The sequence below is a fragment of the Amphiura filiformis genome, chromosome 1, assembly GCF_039555335.1.
Source record: "Amphiura filiformis chromosome 1, Afil_fr2py, whole genome shotgun sequence".
NCBI lineage: Eukaryota > Metazoa > Echinodermata > Ophiuroidea > Amphilepidida > Amphiuridae > Amphiura > Amphiura filiformis.
Genome location: NC_092628.1, coordinates 76188486 through 76204921, shown reverse-complemented (window position 1 = coordinate 76204921; position 16436 = coordinate 76188486). Strand labels below are relative to the sequence as shown.

General features: G+C 35.2%; 2 protein-coding genes across 2 annotated transcripts in view; one reads left to right on the top strand and one right to left on the bottom strand.

Moving 5' to 3' along the window:
• Nucleotides 1-15617, bottom strand: part of LOC140153438 (solute carrier family 49 member 4-like) — a 42834-nt gene extending 27217 nt beyond the window's left edge. Inside the window, exons 1-3 of the mRNA XM_072176195.1 lie at nt 15570-15617; nt 7695-7889; nt 2807-3094 (exon numbers count right to left, since the gene is read on the bottom strand). Of these exons, the coding sequence (XP_072032296.1) occupies nt 2807-3074 (268 nt within the window). The 5' untranslated portion in view covers nt 3075-3094; nt 7695-7889; nt 15570-15617. The remainder of the gene's footprint in view (nt 1-2806; nt 3095-7694; nt 7890-15569) is intronic.
• Nucleotides 15618-15735: 118 nt separating this feature from the next.
• The window catches only part of LOC140153447 (uncharacterized), a 62073-nt gene continuing 61372 nt past the window's right edge, over nt 15736-16436 (top strand). The window contains exon 1 of the mRNA XM_072176207.1: nt 15736-15789. The gene's annotated coding sequence lies outside the window, so the exon portion shown is untranslated. The remainder of the gene's footprint in view (nt 15790-16436) is intronic.

The window sequence follows — 16436 nt, the reverse complement described above, 5'->3', positions numbered from 1 at the left end:
TAGGGAATGCACGTCATCCACCACCTGAGTGCTATGCCAGCATCTGTCCAGTTCAGCACTGGTTTAGCTGTAATTGAAAAGACAAGACATATGTGATACAACCCATGTTTGTTAGCAGTGCTATGTCAGCATATGTCCAGTTCAGCACTGGTTTAGCTGTAATTGAAAAGACAAGACATATGTGATACAACCCATGCTTGTTAGCAGTGCTATCAGGCGGCGGATGACATGATCGAGCCGGCAACTTGTGAAACCGCCCGCCGTATGGCATTTTCCATATACTGGTTAGTTTTGTGGGGTTCATTATCGAACCCCAACGGTTTTAGCTTGTATTTATATTATTTATCAACATAGGCCTATTTGTTTGTGATATTTCAAGCGTTTTAAAATGTCAAAATAATCCCATTCAATTACACGGTTGACGATGAAAATTTACTGAATTTAGGGAATGCACGTCATCCACCACCTGAGTGCTATGTCAGCATCTGTCCAGTTCAGCACTGTTTTAGCTGTAATTGAAAAGACAAGACATATGTGATACAACCCATGTTTGTTAGCAGTACTATGTCAGCATCTGTCCAGTTCAGCACTGGTTTAGCTGTAATTGAAAAGACAAGTGATACAACCCAAGTTTGTTAGCAGTGCTATGTCAGCATCTGTCCAGTTCAGCACTGGTTTGGCTGTAATTGAAAAGACAAGACATGTGATACAACCCATTTTCGTTAGCAGTGCTATGTCAGCATATGTCCAGTTCAGCACTGGTTTAGCTGTAATTGAAAAGACAAGACATATGTGATACAACCCATGTTTGTTAGCAGTACTATGTCAGCATCTGTCCAGTTCAGCACTGGTTTAGCTGTAATTGAAAAGACAAGACATGTGATACAACCCATTTTCGTTAGCAGTGCTATGTCAGCATATGTCCAGTTCAGCACTGGTTTAGCTGTAATTGAAAAGACAAGACATATGTGACAACCCATGTTTGTTAGCAGTGCTATGTCAGTATCTGTCCAGTTCAGCACTGGTTTAGCTGTAATTGAAAAGACAAGACATATGTGATACAACCCATTTTTGTTAACAGTGCTATGTCAGCATATGTCCAATTCAGTACTGGTTTAGCTGTAATTGAAAATACAAGACATATGTGATACAACCCATGTTTGTTAGTGCAGTGCTATGTCAGCATCTGTCCAGTTCAGCACTGGTTTAGCTATAATTGAAAAGACAAGACATATGTGATACAACCCATGTTTGTTAGCAGTGCTATGTCAGCATCTGTCCAGTTCAGCACTGGTTTAGCTGTAATTGAAAAGACAAGACATATGTGATACAACCCATGTTTGTTAGCAGTGCTATGTCAGCATCTGTCCAGTTCAGCACTGGTTTAGCTGTAATTGAAAAGACAAGACATATGTGATACAACCCATGTTTGTTAGCAGTGCTATGTCTGCATATGTCCAGTTCAGTACTGGTTTAGCTGTAATTTAAAAGACAAGACATATGTGATACAACCCATGTTTGTTAGCAGTGCTATGTCAGCATCTGTCCAGTTCAGCACTGGTTTAGCTATAATTGAAAAGACAAGACATATGTGATACAACCCATGTTTGTTAGCAGTGCTATGTCAGCATCTGTCCAGTTCAGCACTGGTTTAGCTGTAATTGAAAAGACAAGACATATGTGATACAACCCATGTTTGTTAGCAGCGCTATGTCAGCATCTGTCCAGTTCAGCACTGGTTTAGCTGTAATTGAAAAGACAAGACATATGTGATACAACCCATGTTTGTTAGCAGTGCTATGTCTGCATATGTCCAGTTCAGTACTGGTTTAGCTGTAATTTAAAAGACAAGACATATGTGATACAACCCATGTTTGTTAGCAGTGCTATGTCTGCATCTGTCCAGTTCAGCACTGGTTTAGCTGTTACTGAAAATACAATATTATAAATTGGTGAAGACATAATTTTATATTCATTAGTCATGTGGATATGCAGCTCCCATGCAGCCAAATTAGAATATTAGACTTAAAATACACACCCCCTGTGGAAGATTTGATTGTCATCTCAATTCTGCCATCTGATTGCATATGTTTATATGGTCAATCCAGTTGGAAATGTTTGCTTGTTTTATGTAAAATTCCAGCTGAAAATTGTTGAAATATACAAAACTGTATAAAAAAATCCAGTTGAATTTTGCACAATTTGGCCTAAAATTTGACAATTTTGTTTGGAATTTCAAAATCTTCCAACACATTTTCCACTTTTATGGATGAAAATGGCAGAATCTGCAATAATTTAAATTGTTGAATTTGGTTGCAATTCTAGTGTCTTACACAGTGGGGTGTGGTTTTAAAATGGAAAAGCCCACTACAATTAACTAATACCTAAATGAAGAAAATATACTTAAAAAAACTATAGTATATATAGTTTTTGCTATTTAATTTTATATTGTGTTTTCTGTCCCTGAAGAAGAGCATTTTTTCTATTTTTTACTGACCCCTCTGTATTTTTTGGCCATTGAACTTCACCTGTTTTTGTGCCTACATTTGTTGTTTGGTTTATCATGTCTGTTTATGTGCATTGTCATCACTTGTTCCAGTGCACTTTTGTATTCCCATTGTACTGCTGTTTTTACAGGTTTAACACTTCTAGCCTTGGAATTGTTCATTTTTGGCTATCAAACTTTACCTACTTCTGTGCCTACATTTGGTTTTTTTATTCCCCTCTGCATACTGTCTAGTCTGTATTTTAGTTGTTCACATCAAGTTAGTATACCTGGCTCTTTTTCTTTCCTGACATTTCATACCTGTATCAGCTATTGGTCCCCATGTATTCCATCCTGCTGCCTGAAGGAAAGCCATTGAAGCATATACCAGCAGTATATACCAGCGTCTGGTATACACCACATAGTGTTGTCCAGATGATGAAAGTACCTTGCTATCATCTTCTTGATTCACACTGCCATCTACAGATGGCTTGGAGAATGTATCATATGTGTGGTCTTTGTTGGTTAGGTTCTTTGATTCTGAGATGGGTGATATGAGAGCAGCTGCTTCAGAAGGATCTGCACTCATTGTGAGCAGTTGAGCAACTCCTGTGAATGAAGATCAACATGGATTAAAAGGCATTTATTTGTTCAAGGGACAGGGTCTTATTTTTCATGTTTTTTTTAGATTATCTACAATCCCGGTCATAATTGTTCGAACACTTTAACATGGGTACCTCAAATATGCCCCCATTCCCCCTGATCAATGTTGTTGGTTGTTTTTTGGTCATGAACCCTAGAAACATCCAACATTGATTGGTGGGGCAGGGGAGGTTGTAGTAGTAGGAAATGGTTCAGACTTCACGTCAAAGAAAGCGACATTTTAATATGTCAAGTAAATCAGAAATACGGTCTCAAACAGTCCTACTTTGACACAAGTGTTCGAACGACTTATGTCCGGGATTGTATTGGCGATATCCAAAAAAAATCATCTAAAATTGGTTTTTGGCTCATATCTTTAAAACGGAAGCAGCTATTACAACCAAATTTGGCACGTTTTATCACAACAATATGTTCTCAGTTTTATAAAATGGACAGTATTAAATATTGTAAATTAAGGGAACGGTCAATGAAAATGTGTACCAGACCATAAAAACCATTCTAAGAAAATCTATGTGTAAATGCGCAAGGAGATGTTTTCAAATTCATATCCTTGTAGGTCCTGGTGATCATAAGGATGAATACTAGTAAACATGGTAAATGTATAGTCCACGATTTAGGGATAAATCACAGGAAAATATGAATCATCTTCATGAAACAACATATTAACTTATAGCATAACAAACGGAGTATACATGTAGGAGAATCTGCCTAAAATACTAAGAAGACACAATAAACTGCATAATAGTGACATTTTGCATTTTAGTTGAAAAAAAAAGAGTTTGACAACAGTTGCTCTGCAAAGTTATTTGAAAGAAAATTTTCCTGAAATTTATAACAATTAATAAATAGGAAAAAAAATACTTGGATTGATTCGAACCCGCCCCGTTATCTGCATATCAAGAGCGCTCTAACCGATTGAGCTATTGAAGGCCAGTGGTTTTGGTTTTGTTTTGTTCATTGAGAAGTGTCATATTAATCATGTTATTTAAATTGACAATATTGCGCTAAAAAAATAATTTCTGAAATGATCATATCGGTAATCCATATTGTTGTGAAAATATTGTGTCGATTTGTACACCATAAACACGTAAGTTAACGATATACCACCATATTCATAGAATATTAGAAATCACTACGATCAAATCTTTAACAGTAGCGGATTATCGATGGTATGGATTGATTTGCGTATGGTATACCGTTGGCTTATCGTCATGTGCGCATCCTAAAATGCAAAGTCCATACAGTATATTTAAATTTCACGATTAGACTTAGTTTTGGAACGAGACTGAATGAAGGACTTGCTACATATAGTGATTGTGAAGGAATTCTTTATGTTGCGTTAACTCGCATATGGATTTGTTGTATGTTTGAATGATAAATAAATAAATAAAAAAATAATTACGTATGCCCAGACCTACGTATGATAATTATGTATGTATGTATTTATGATGATGATGATGATGATGATGATGATGATGATGTGATTTTTGGTCTGTATGACAACTTAAACATTGTCATTGTCGTCCCCTCTCATTTACACATTAAATTGCTTTAACACTGTTGAATAAAATAATCAAAAGTAAATGGATATATTTTTATAGTTTTTTTTTTTTTTCATTTTTAATGATGAGTCATTTAGTAACTTTGTCTGAATAAGATGTATTAATATTTTGGATTTTGACATTTACATCAAATTTACATCAAATTTCTTGAAAATGCACGTTGATTGTTTTGTTTTTCACTTTAATATTTGAATTGAGGATAAATTCCCAAAACACATTGCTTGGGGTGTCGCCTCCGTCTGTGAATCTCTGGCTTTCTGTTTATATGGGTCGAAATGATTGTACTCTACTGATCACGAACCAAAAACGTACAGGTTGTGCAGTGTTTGCTATCTACTGAAGATAAACCCTGCTATCTACTGAAGATAAATCTTGCCTCTGCGGTAATTCACTTCCAGTGGCCCAATCAACTCAATTTAGCACAAAGTTTGGCATTTAATATCGAATATATATTAAATTGTACACAATTGAAATATATTTGCAATGAAAATGATTTCTTTTTAACACTTAATATCAAAATGTGGTCTTTTCTTATAAAAAAGTGCCTAATTTACATTAAAAACCTAAAATATTCAATATTTATATTGACCGATCCCTAAAATATAAAGATCCCGCATAGAAAATATTATTGTTTATATAAAGGTCTTACTTTCAGGAATAATATCTGAAAAAAAAAATTGGAAGGCAAAACACTCTTGAAAATAGAACAGTTTTCACATAGGTTTACATGGTGTGTGACACATTTTCATTGACCGTTCCCTTAATTTAATCAATATCATGCTGTCCAATTCAGAAAACATGACGCATATCATTGTGATAACGTGTGCCAAATTTGGTTGTAATACCTGCTTTCGTTTTAAAGATATGAGCCAAAAACCAATTTTAGATGTTATATTTTTGACATCGCAAATACAATCCCAGTCATAATTGTTCGAACACTTTAACATGGGTACCTCAAATATGCCCCCATTCCCCCTGATCAATGTTGTTGGTTGTTTTTTTGGTCATAGAAACATCCAACATTGATTGGTGGGGCAGGGGGAGGGTTGTAGTAGTAGGAAATGGTTCAGACTTCACGTCAAAGAAAGCGACATTTTAATATGTCAAGTAAATCAGAAATACGGTCTCAAACAGTCCTACTTTGACACAAGTGTTCGAACGACTTATGTCCGGGATTGTGGATTATTAAAACATTACATGTTTCCAAATTTTTGAGTTATATTGCTTCTGGCAGTTTTGAAATCTTACTATAAATAGGGGAATGTTGTGTGTTAGTATGTGGGTATGAAGATCGAAAGGCTCCGTCAGTTTAGATCCAAATGTCGCCAAATTCATACGGGAGATCGAGGAATATACGGGAAATGGACTGGACTTTATTTGGTTGAAATCGGTCAAGAATTGGCTGCAAAAACAGTGAAAATATGGGTAAAAATGTTTTTTTTGTTATGAAAATCGGTTGCCGGCCTACGCGTTGCTGCAGCTGGCATGCAGCGCGTCGGCGCCACAGCGTATGTGTCGCGCACTACGCCAATGCGTCGTAAGAACGGCGCAGAGCCACGCGACTTAAGAGCCAGAGACCAGTGGACATGATAATACGGAAAGAAGGAAAAATACCCGGGAAAAATAAAGGACAAAAAGGTACATGGACGGATCACGGGATTATGATAACGGGTGAACACGTCCGCAGACAAGCTATGAGATTCTACCTGTTCAGTAATTCTTCCTGTTATAGTGAACGCTCCCATTTACTCATCTAGCGGGGACCCGCGCGAAGCGCGGGTATCCCGCTAGTCTTACTAATAGCGAAATGTTGTATCTATGTATGAAGAATGAAAGGCTCCATCAGTTTCGATCCAAATGTTGCCAAATTCATACAGGAGATCTAGTCCGAATAATCAGACCCAGAACAAGATATTAATTTCTGACATGATCCTGTACTGGGTCTGAACTGTTTCCATATGAAATCTTGATGGCAAATTGGACAATAGAAGCACATGGTTCTACGTGACAGCTTTTTAATCCCTATTCATGTTACGTGAATCACGCTATTGTGGACCATCCTTCTGATACTTGAGTGTTTGGACAAGCGGAACGTTCTTTTGTCTACCTCTGTTTGTAAACAAACCAGGAGGTCGAAATCGTCCTCCTCGCCGAATACGAAAGTTAGCGTAATAGTACGGCACTACAGGAGATCAAGGAATATACGGGAAATGGATTGGACTTTATTTGGTTGCAAACGGTCAAGAATTGGCCTCAAAATCAGTAAAAAAGTGAGTTTTTCGGGCAAATATATAGCAGCTGTTTGTTTACAGGTTATGCCAACCAACGCGTCCACATGTCTAGCAGAAAGCGCGCCGTCGTTAGCCTGTCGGCGTACACAACTCGCACGCACGGGTGCGCATAGCCAACTTAACTTGCTTACGGGGTTATGGTATACGGGATATGGGATAACGGGATTGGGCCTATGAAGGCTATACAATATCGTAAGGGTACGGGAGGAAGGAAGGAAGCAAAAATAATAAAGAAACTAGAGAGAAAGAAAGAACGGAAGAAAGAAAGAAAGAAAGAAAAAAGACAAAGAAAGAAAGAGCGAGCGAATTAAAAAGGAAATAATCTTTTCAGTGAAGGATGATACATGGATCTTAGGGTATACGGGGGAAGGGTATTTACGTAATAAAATAGCAATTCGGCGTGGTATTAAACGCCACTTAGGTCCTAATAGTCTCTATCACCATGTGAATCTGTTCAGCGATTCTTCCCGTTTTAGTAATCGCTCCCGGTTACTCAACTAGTTAGTGAGAGCAAAAATGTGTATTAATGATACATTGGCATTGGATATCTACTCCCTGTGGTTACCACAATTCACCACATTTTTGTTCACATCATCTAATCGAAAAATATTTTGAGAGTTATTTTGGCTTGCGATAATGCTACAATTAAGAACGACTTTAATCCACATTTACGCTACCATCATGGGCTTTTACCTTTATCTCTTCAGTGGTATATAGCTTTTTTTTAGAATAGTTCACAATATTTTTGCCTGCTTCTGTTCGCAACTACACTGGAACAATCTTCATGAACGGTCCAACACATTGAAAAGCACAAATTTTCAGACATTCTGTTGACTCGTTGGCAATGTCACATGATGAAATTTAAACCCTGCACGCTACAGATTGAACCTGAAAATAAACGTCAAGAATAATATTTTCAGCCATTTTGTTATGATATCAATGCGATCCACAGAGTAAGATAAAACAGAGAAAGTACCACCAAAGTCCCCGTGTAATTGTATGCTACCAGTTCTCGCATATTCACGATCCGATTGTTCGATCGTGCCGTGTCAAACAATCACGCCAGCGCTGCGTGCCTTCGTGTATACGCGATATAGCGCTGCATGCTTTCGCGATTACGCAATAGACCATGAAAATACGCGGTAATTGTGTAGCAGTCTTGCCTGTCGCATTTCATGAAACAATCGGCCCTCATTATCGGATGAGGCGGAGACTTTACCAGTGGTACGCGTTCTGTAGTCCTCTGTGATGCGATCATATCTAGCTAGCGATGTTTCCATGTTACTAACATCGCCAGAATTGACCAGTTCCTGCCTAGTATATAAACGGTAAAAACAGAAATTAGAACATCAATTCTGAGAAGACATGCATATGAAAATTTGAGGGTTTTGGTGCCCACACACTACTGCACTTTTTGATCAATGTTTTCTATATGTCTTTCAAATAAATTAAAAATCTAGAATGGTAAAATCCTAAGTATACATTCTAAACTGCAACCCAAATACTAGTTGGCACATTTTCGGTCTTTCATATCGCAAAATAACAACAAAAACATTCCTAACACCTAAGACAAAAGTACCGTATACTGAGTTATGCTGGTTTCATACTACCCTTCCGCTTGCCGCTGAGCTGCGTAGCGCACGCGTATTGCAGACAAACGGACAATCAAGGCTTGTCATTGGTTGAAACGCCCTGCCGTATGCCGGAGGCTTTACAGTTACTGGAACTATAAATGCGCGGGAGTACGCGCTAGTGATTGGCGATTGCGTAGAAGTGGCAATGACCATGATGACCCTTGGCAAGGTCTCCTTCTTTTCCACGCACAGAGTGACGACCAATAGGCGGGCGAACGGGGTCCGTCTTGTTGTCAAGACCGTTGATCACTGATTGTTTATCATTCATTCATTCATTCATTTCATTCATTTATTATTTTTCACTCATCAAATTACAAAAAGCAAGAATACATACAAAATCATAATATAAGTGAGAGTGAAGGAATCACAGGAAAGGCCAAGGAGAGGCCTGAAAATCTGTGATCCTTGATTGGTTAATTCATCATTTGACATGGCAGCAGACTGTCACTTCAATGAAGTAACAGTAAGCTGTCATATCTTGATATGAATTAACCAAAAAAAAAAAAAAAATAACAGTTAACAATAGTAAATAAGAAAATGCACAACACAAATAAGTAATATACAATATAAATATCCAATGTGGTCATATAAACCAGATACAATAAGAGTTAATAGTAACTTTGCATAAGATGTTTTTTAAATACATGGCGGAATTGATTAATCGATGATGAACTTTTAATGCTGTTATCAACATTATTCCATAACTTAGTAGCTGCATATTTGATGGATTTTTCACAGAAAGCTCTTTTGATAAAAGGAAGCCTAAGGCGATCTTTATTTCTGGTGTTTAAGTCATGGATTTTAGACTGTTTTATAAACAAATCATCAAAAACACTTGGTAAAAATCCATTTTCATGCTTGTACATAAATAAACCAAGTTCAAATGTATACATATCCCTGACACTTAAAGTATTATACCTAATCAGTAAGGGATTAGTGCTACTTCTATAATCACTTGCACTTATAATACGAAGTGCCCTCTTTTGAATTTTAAAAGATCATTTATGTATGATGAACATGCACATCCCCAAGCTAAAATACCATAGTTGATATACGGTAATATCAACGAACAATACAATGTATGTAACGCCTCATGTGGGAGGAAGTTTTTAATTTATTAATGATACCTACATTTCTTGAACATGTTTTTATAATATTATCAATATGTTCTCTCCAAGTGATATTCTGGTCGATTTGTAGACCTAGAAACTTAGTGCTTGGCACTCTTTCAAGTGGTGTTCTTGCTGTAGAGTGCCTGTCAGAATCAAGAAAGAGTAACAAGTTGTACTCGGGTTTTGTGTTCTTCTTGGTACCGAGTAACATATAATTAGTTTTTTTAGCATTGACAGATAATTTATTTACCTGGAACCATCTATTCACATTAATAAGCTCTTTGTTGAAAACCTCCTCAACAACATTAAACTGATTGTGAGAGTAAAATAAATTGGTGTCATCAGCAAATGAAATCACATCAAGTGAATCAGTAATTAAGTGAATATCGTTAACGTAAATGATGAAAAGCAGTGGACCCAGTATTGAACCCTGTGGCACACCGCAAGTAAGATTTTGCTGTTGAGATGAAACACCATTATAATAAACATATTGTTTTCTTTTACTCAAATAATCCTCAAACCATTTGTGTGTAATACCTCTAAAACCATAGTGATAGAGTTTATCAAGCAATATTGTATGGTCTATAGTATCAAATGCTTTTGATAAATCTAAAAAGACACCTGCTGTAAAATATTCATTGTCAACAGCTTCAGTAAGTTTGTTAACCAAGTCAATCACTGCCATATATGTGCTGTGGTTTTTCCTAAAACCATACTGACGTTTGTATAAAATGCGATGATGATCTAAGTATGACATGCACCTGTTAAAGACAAGTCGTTCCAGAATCTTTGAGAAAATTGGTAAAACAGATACTGGTCGATAATTCAAAACAAGTCATTATCATCCTTCTTATATAGTGGAATTACCTTCGCTACTTTAAAACTGTCAGGTATTTTACCAGTACAAATAGACCCGTTAAAAATTATCTGAAGTGGTTTTACTATCACTGGAGCAACTTTTTCTATTATAAATGAACCAAGTCCATCATGCCCTGGACTTTTGTTAGAGTCCAATCCATTGATAATCTTTAGGATTTTATGCTCAGTGATAGATGTACAAAACATACTGTTGTCATGACTGATTTTACTCATTGACAGATAATGCGAGTAATCAATACCTGGAATACATTCAATTGAAGAAGCCAATTTTGGACCTATGTTAACAAAGTAATCATTAAAGCCATTTGCAATGTCATTTGGATCTGTGTATACTTTATTATTATCACGAAATTTGGTGGTGAAGTTTGAACTTTTATTTTTATTCAGAATATTTTTAAGTATTTTCCAGGTGTTCCTCATATTGTATCTGTATTTATTTAGTTTATTTGTGAAGTAACTTTTTTTGGCTTTCCTGAGGAGTGAATTTAATTTATTTCTGTAAATTTTATACCGATCTTGCTTGGCAGTCGTATGCGATGTTTCAGAAACGATTTATACAATTTATTTTTATGGTTAATTGATTTTAAGAGTCCTTTTGTTATCCATGGAGAATGTGGTTCTTGATTTTTTTTTACGATTAATTTTTTTATTTGCTACGCATTCATCATACAAGTCATTGAATTTAGATATGAAATTAGTATACATTACATCCACCTCGTCAGTTAGTACGACATTCCAATTAACTAATGAAAGTCTTTTTAATAACAAATTTATATTATCATCCGTAACTTGTCTTTTATATACAGTTTGAGTTTTATTAGGCGTAGCATTATTTCCATTTATTATTATATTAGTATTAGTAAAAATGGGGAAATGATCACTGATATCAACTACAAAGATTCCAGATTGGTGATTGGCCCAACAATTATTAAGTAATAATATTGTCAATAATAGTTGCAGATGTTCTGGTAATACGAGTCGGTTTATCTATTGTTGGGTAAAAACCATAAGAATAGATCATACTCAAGTAATCACTAATATGTTTATTGCTCTTTTCTTTAAGCAAGTCAATATTGTAATCACCCAAGAGATAGCTGATTTTGTTCTCAGCTGAGCTGAGTTTGTTTAGAACATAATCAAAATCAGAGTTAAAAAGCTCAATACTATTTCCTGATGTTGGTGGTCTATAGATTACTCCCACAATGATGTTCTTACTCTTTTCATCCTCGATTTCAACGAAGAATGATTCAAATGATGATGAATGAATTTCATTTAAATCAGATCTGATCTTATATTTGATATCATTACTCACATACATACCTACACCACCCTTGCGCATACCTTCTCTGTTTTTATAAACAAATTCATAACCAGGAAGCTTATAGTATTCAGGTGGGATACATTTAAAGTATGTTTCAGTCACAGCAATTATTGAAAAACGATGTTTGCATACTTGCAGGAGAGATTTCAATTCATCAAAATTTTTGTTCATGCTATTGATGTTCAACTGGAACATTGATATACCATTGTTAATCAAGTTGTTATTTACATTTGTGTTAAAGCTGTCAGATGTAAAGTACTTACAAACATAATCTATATCACAACTAGCCGCATTAAAATCATCATCTTGTCGAAGTGGATTAAAGCAGAGGTGATCAAAGTTATTAGTGATATCAATATCTATTTGATCATGATCAACAATTGAATCAAAGCCTTGAATAGCATTATTGAAGTCATCATCATTATTGAAATGGTTGAATGGGAAACTAGTTCGAATAATACATGCCCTACAATTCCAGTAATTTGAAGCTAGGTCTTGTCTATCACTTCTAATGCATTCATCATGAGCAAATGAGTTACATATTGTACAAGAAAAACTTATATCATTTATATTAATACAGTTGGAACAAATAATACAACAATTTTGTGCACTTGACATAATATATATAAGAAAATATAAATATATTAAACACTATTGTTATCACCAAAAATATTAAAAAAAAAGAAAAAACAAAACAAACAAATAATGTAAACCAATTTGGACTAAAGTACTAATATAATCCAAAATAATATAATTTACAAAGATTATGGATGAGCAATCCAAGTGATGAAAAATGAAGGATTGCTCTAAGCTCACAATATCACAAAATCACAAAATAATTTAAATGTGACAAGACTGGATACCATGACATACATAAAACAGCAGGACAATCATCAATCAATCCTGAAACCAATGGCAGTATGAGATAATATGACAAAAATCAAATAATATAAAATAACATTTTTCATCAACCATGCCATAGGACCCTGCCATGGATACCATGATTGAAGAGGTCTGACCTACTTAAAACAGCTGGTCAAACTCCCGTCAATCATGATACACATGACTGAGTTCATTGTAAACAAAATCAAAGCAATTAATAAACTAATGATAAATTAACACGAACCAACATTTCATGAGAGAATTGAAACATGAAAGCATAAGAGACCATGTCAAACAAGGTAGTTATATCAGGATGTTAAATAAACCACAACTTGCCAGATAAACCAATGACATTATGAGATAATATAACACAAAACAAATAATATAAAAATATAATTTTTCATAAACCATGCCAGAGGACCCCACCATGGATACCATGATTGAAGAGGTCTGACCTACTTAAAACAGCTGGTCAAACTCCCCTCAATCATGATACACATGACTGAGTTCACTTGTAAACAAAATCAAGAAATTCAAAAACTAATGATAAATTAACACGAACCAACATTTCATGAGTGAATTGAAACATGAAAGCATAAGAGACCATGCATGTCAAACAAGGTAGTTATATAAGGATGTAAAATAAACCACAACTTGTCAGGTAAATCAATGGCATTATGAGATAATATAACACAAAATTAAATAATACAAAATTATAATTTTTCAAAACCATGCCAGAGGACCCTGCCATGGATACCAAGATTGAAGAGGTCTGACCTACTTAAAACAGCTGGTCAAACTCCCCTCAATCATGATACACATGACTGAGTTCACTTGTAAACAAAATCAAGAAATTCAATAACTAAAGCATGAAAGCATAAGAGACCATGCATGTCAAACAAGGTAGTCATATAAGGATGTAAAATAAACCACAACTTGTCAGGTAAATCAATGGCATTATGAGATAATATAACACAAAATTAAATAATACAAAATTATAATTTTTCAAAACCATGCCAGAGGACCCTGCCATGGATACCAAGATTGAAGAGGTCTGACCTACTTAAAACAGCTGGTCAAACTCCCCTCAATCATGATACACATGACTGAGTTCACTTGTAAACAAAATCAAGAAATTCATAAACTAATAATAAATTAACACGAACCAACATTTCATGAGTGGATAGAAGCATGAAAGCATAAGAGACCATGCATGTCAAACAAGGTAGTTATATAAGGATGTAAAATAAACCACAACTTGTCAGGTAAATCAATGGCATTATGAGATAATATAACACAAAACAAATAATACAAAATTATAATTTTTTCAAAAAAACCATGCCAGAGGACCCTGCCATGGATACCATGATTGAAGAGGTCTGACCTACTTAAAACAGCTGGTCAAACTCCCCTCAATCATGATACACATGACTGAGTTCACTTGTAAACAAAATCAAGAAATTCATAAACTAATGATAAATTAACACGAGCCAACTTTTCATGAGTGAATAGAAGCATGAAAGCATAAGAGACCATGTCAAACAAGGTAGTTATATAAGGATGTAAAATAATCCACAACTTGTCAGGCAAATCAATGGCATTATGAGATAATATAACACAAAACAAATAATACAAAAATATAATTTTTCATAACCCATTCATAATAATACAAAATTATAATTTTTCAAAACCCATACAAAATTATAATTTTTCATAACCCTGCCATGGATACCATGATTGAAGAGGTCTGACCTACTTAAAACAGCTGGTCAAACTCCCCTCAATCATGATACACATGACTGAGTTCACTTGTAAACAAAATCAAGAAATTCATAAACTAATGATAAATTAACACGAACCAACATTTCATGAGTGGATAGAAGCATGAAAGCATAAGAGACCATGCATGTCAAACAAGGTAGTTATATAAGGATGTAAAATAAACCACAACTTGTCAGGTAAATCAATGGCATTATGAGATAATATAACACAAAACAAATAATACAAAATTATAATTTTTCATAAACCATGCCAGAGGACCCTGCCATGGATACCATGATTGAAGAGGTCTGACCTACTTAAAACAGCTGGTCAAACTCCCCTCAATCATGATACACATGACTGAGTTCACTTGTAAACAAAATCAAGAAATTCATAAACTAATGATAAATTAACACGAATCAACAATTCATGAGTGGATATAAGCATGAAAGCATAAGAGACCATGTATGTCAAACAAGGTAGTTATAAAGGATGTAAAATAAACCAAAACTTGTCAGGTAAATCAATGGCATTATGAGATAATATAACACAAAACAAATAATACAAAATTATAATTTTTCAAAAAACCATGCCAGAGGACCCTGCCATGGATACCATGATTGAAGAGGTCTGACCTACTTAAAACAGCTGGTCAAACTCCCCTCAATCATGATACACATGACTGAGTTCACTTGTAAACAAAATCAAGAAATTCGCCTGTGTGTTTATGCTCGTGTACGTGATATGCACAGCACAGACCTTTACTATTAAAGGACGTCCCCCTGGACTTTGAACGGTTTGTTGCAAAAGATAAGCTTATTTTTTTAAACATGTCAGACATTGTCATTGTCAGATCATAAGCTTACTTGATAATTTTGATTGGCGAATTAAAAAAAGCTTATTTATTTACATTTTTACCATTATTACAGTCTATAATGAATACCTCTATAATAATGTGACAATACTCTTATACCATTACCTAGTATTATACCAACAACAAGATAGCAGTTCTTTGATGGCAAGAAATCTCGCAGATGAACACATTCCCTTCCGCAAAACTTTTTCTTTCATGCACGTGACGTGACCTCGATTGACCTCACTCAAGGTAAACAAATCAGGCAGATGAAATTCGCGATTTCACAGTGCAGTGTTTGGACGTAAATTTCCCAAAAAATACACCAGTATTTATAAAAAACAAGGTAAGGTTGGTTCATTCAATTGTTATTGCATTGGTACTTAACGGAATTTTTTAGTTTAAATTTAATACAGCGTAATAGCCGTAATATAAACCGAACTGATTGTTTTTTTGCAAATCAGAGAGCAGAATTTTGCAGTCATGTTATCAATAGCCCTAGAACTCTGGCCATAGTATCCGTTTTTACTTTTACTAGGGTAGTCAGGCTCATATCACACACTAGAGGTGGCGCTATTCGTCCATAGGGAAGTGGAATGTGCCTGTACAGTCCAAAAATGGCTTTACTGTGGCTGGGGCTCAATGGAAAAAATTACTAAAAATTAATTTTGACAACCAAAACCTAAGTGATGTTGACTTATGTTGGTACTGGCATGATACTGGATTCATAAACTATCACTAGTCTAGATTTTTGGTTTTCCCTATAGCCGTGTACTCAATGCGCAGTCCCTAGCCGCCTAGTGAGTAGATTTTCTTGCAATATTTGGCCTATTTACCTTCAAATTTGATCCTTACATGTACTTTGATTCCAGAACAATATCCAGCGTAGTAAAAAAAAATTTTTTGGCGTTTCTGATCGTCACGATGAAGCATTTTTCAGGACAAAAATGGTTGCTCAGGTCTTCGTCTCATTTGTTTTTGTCGTAGGCAGGT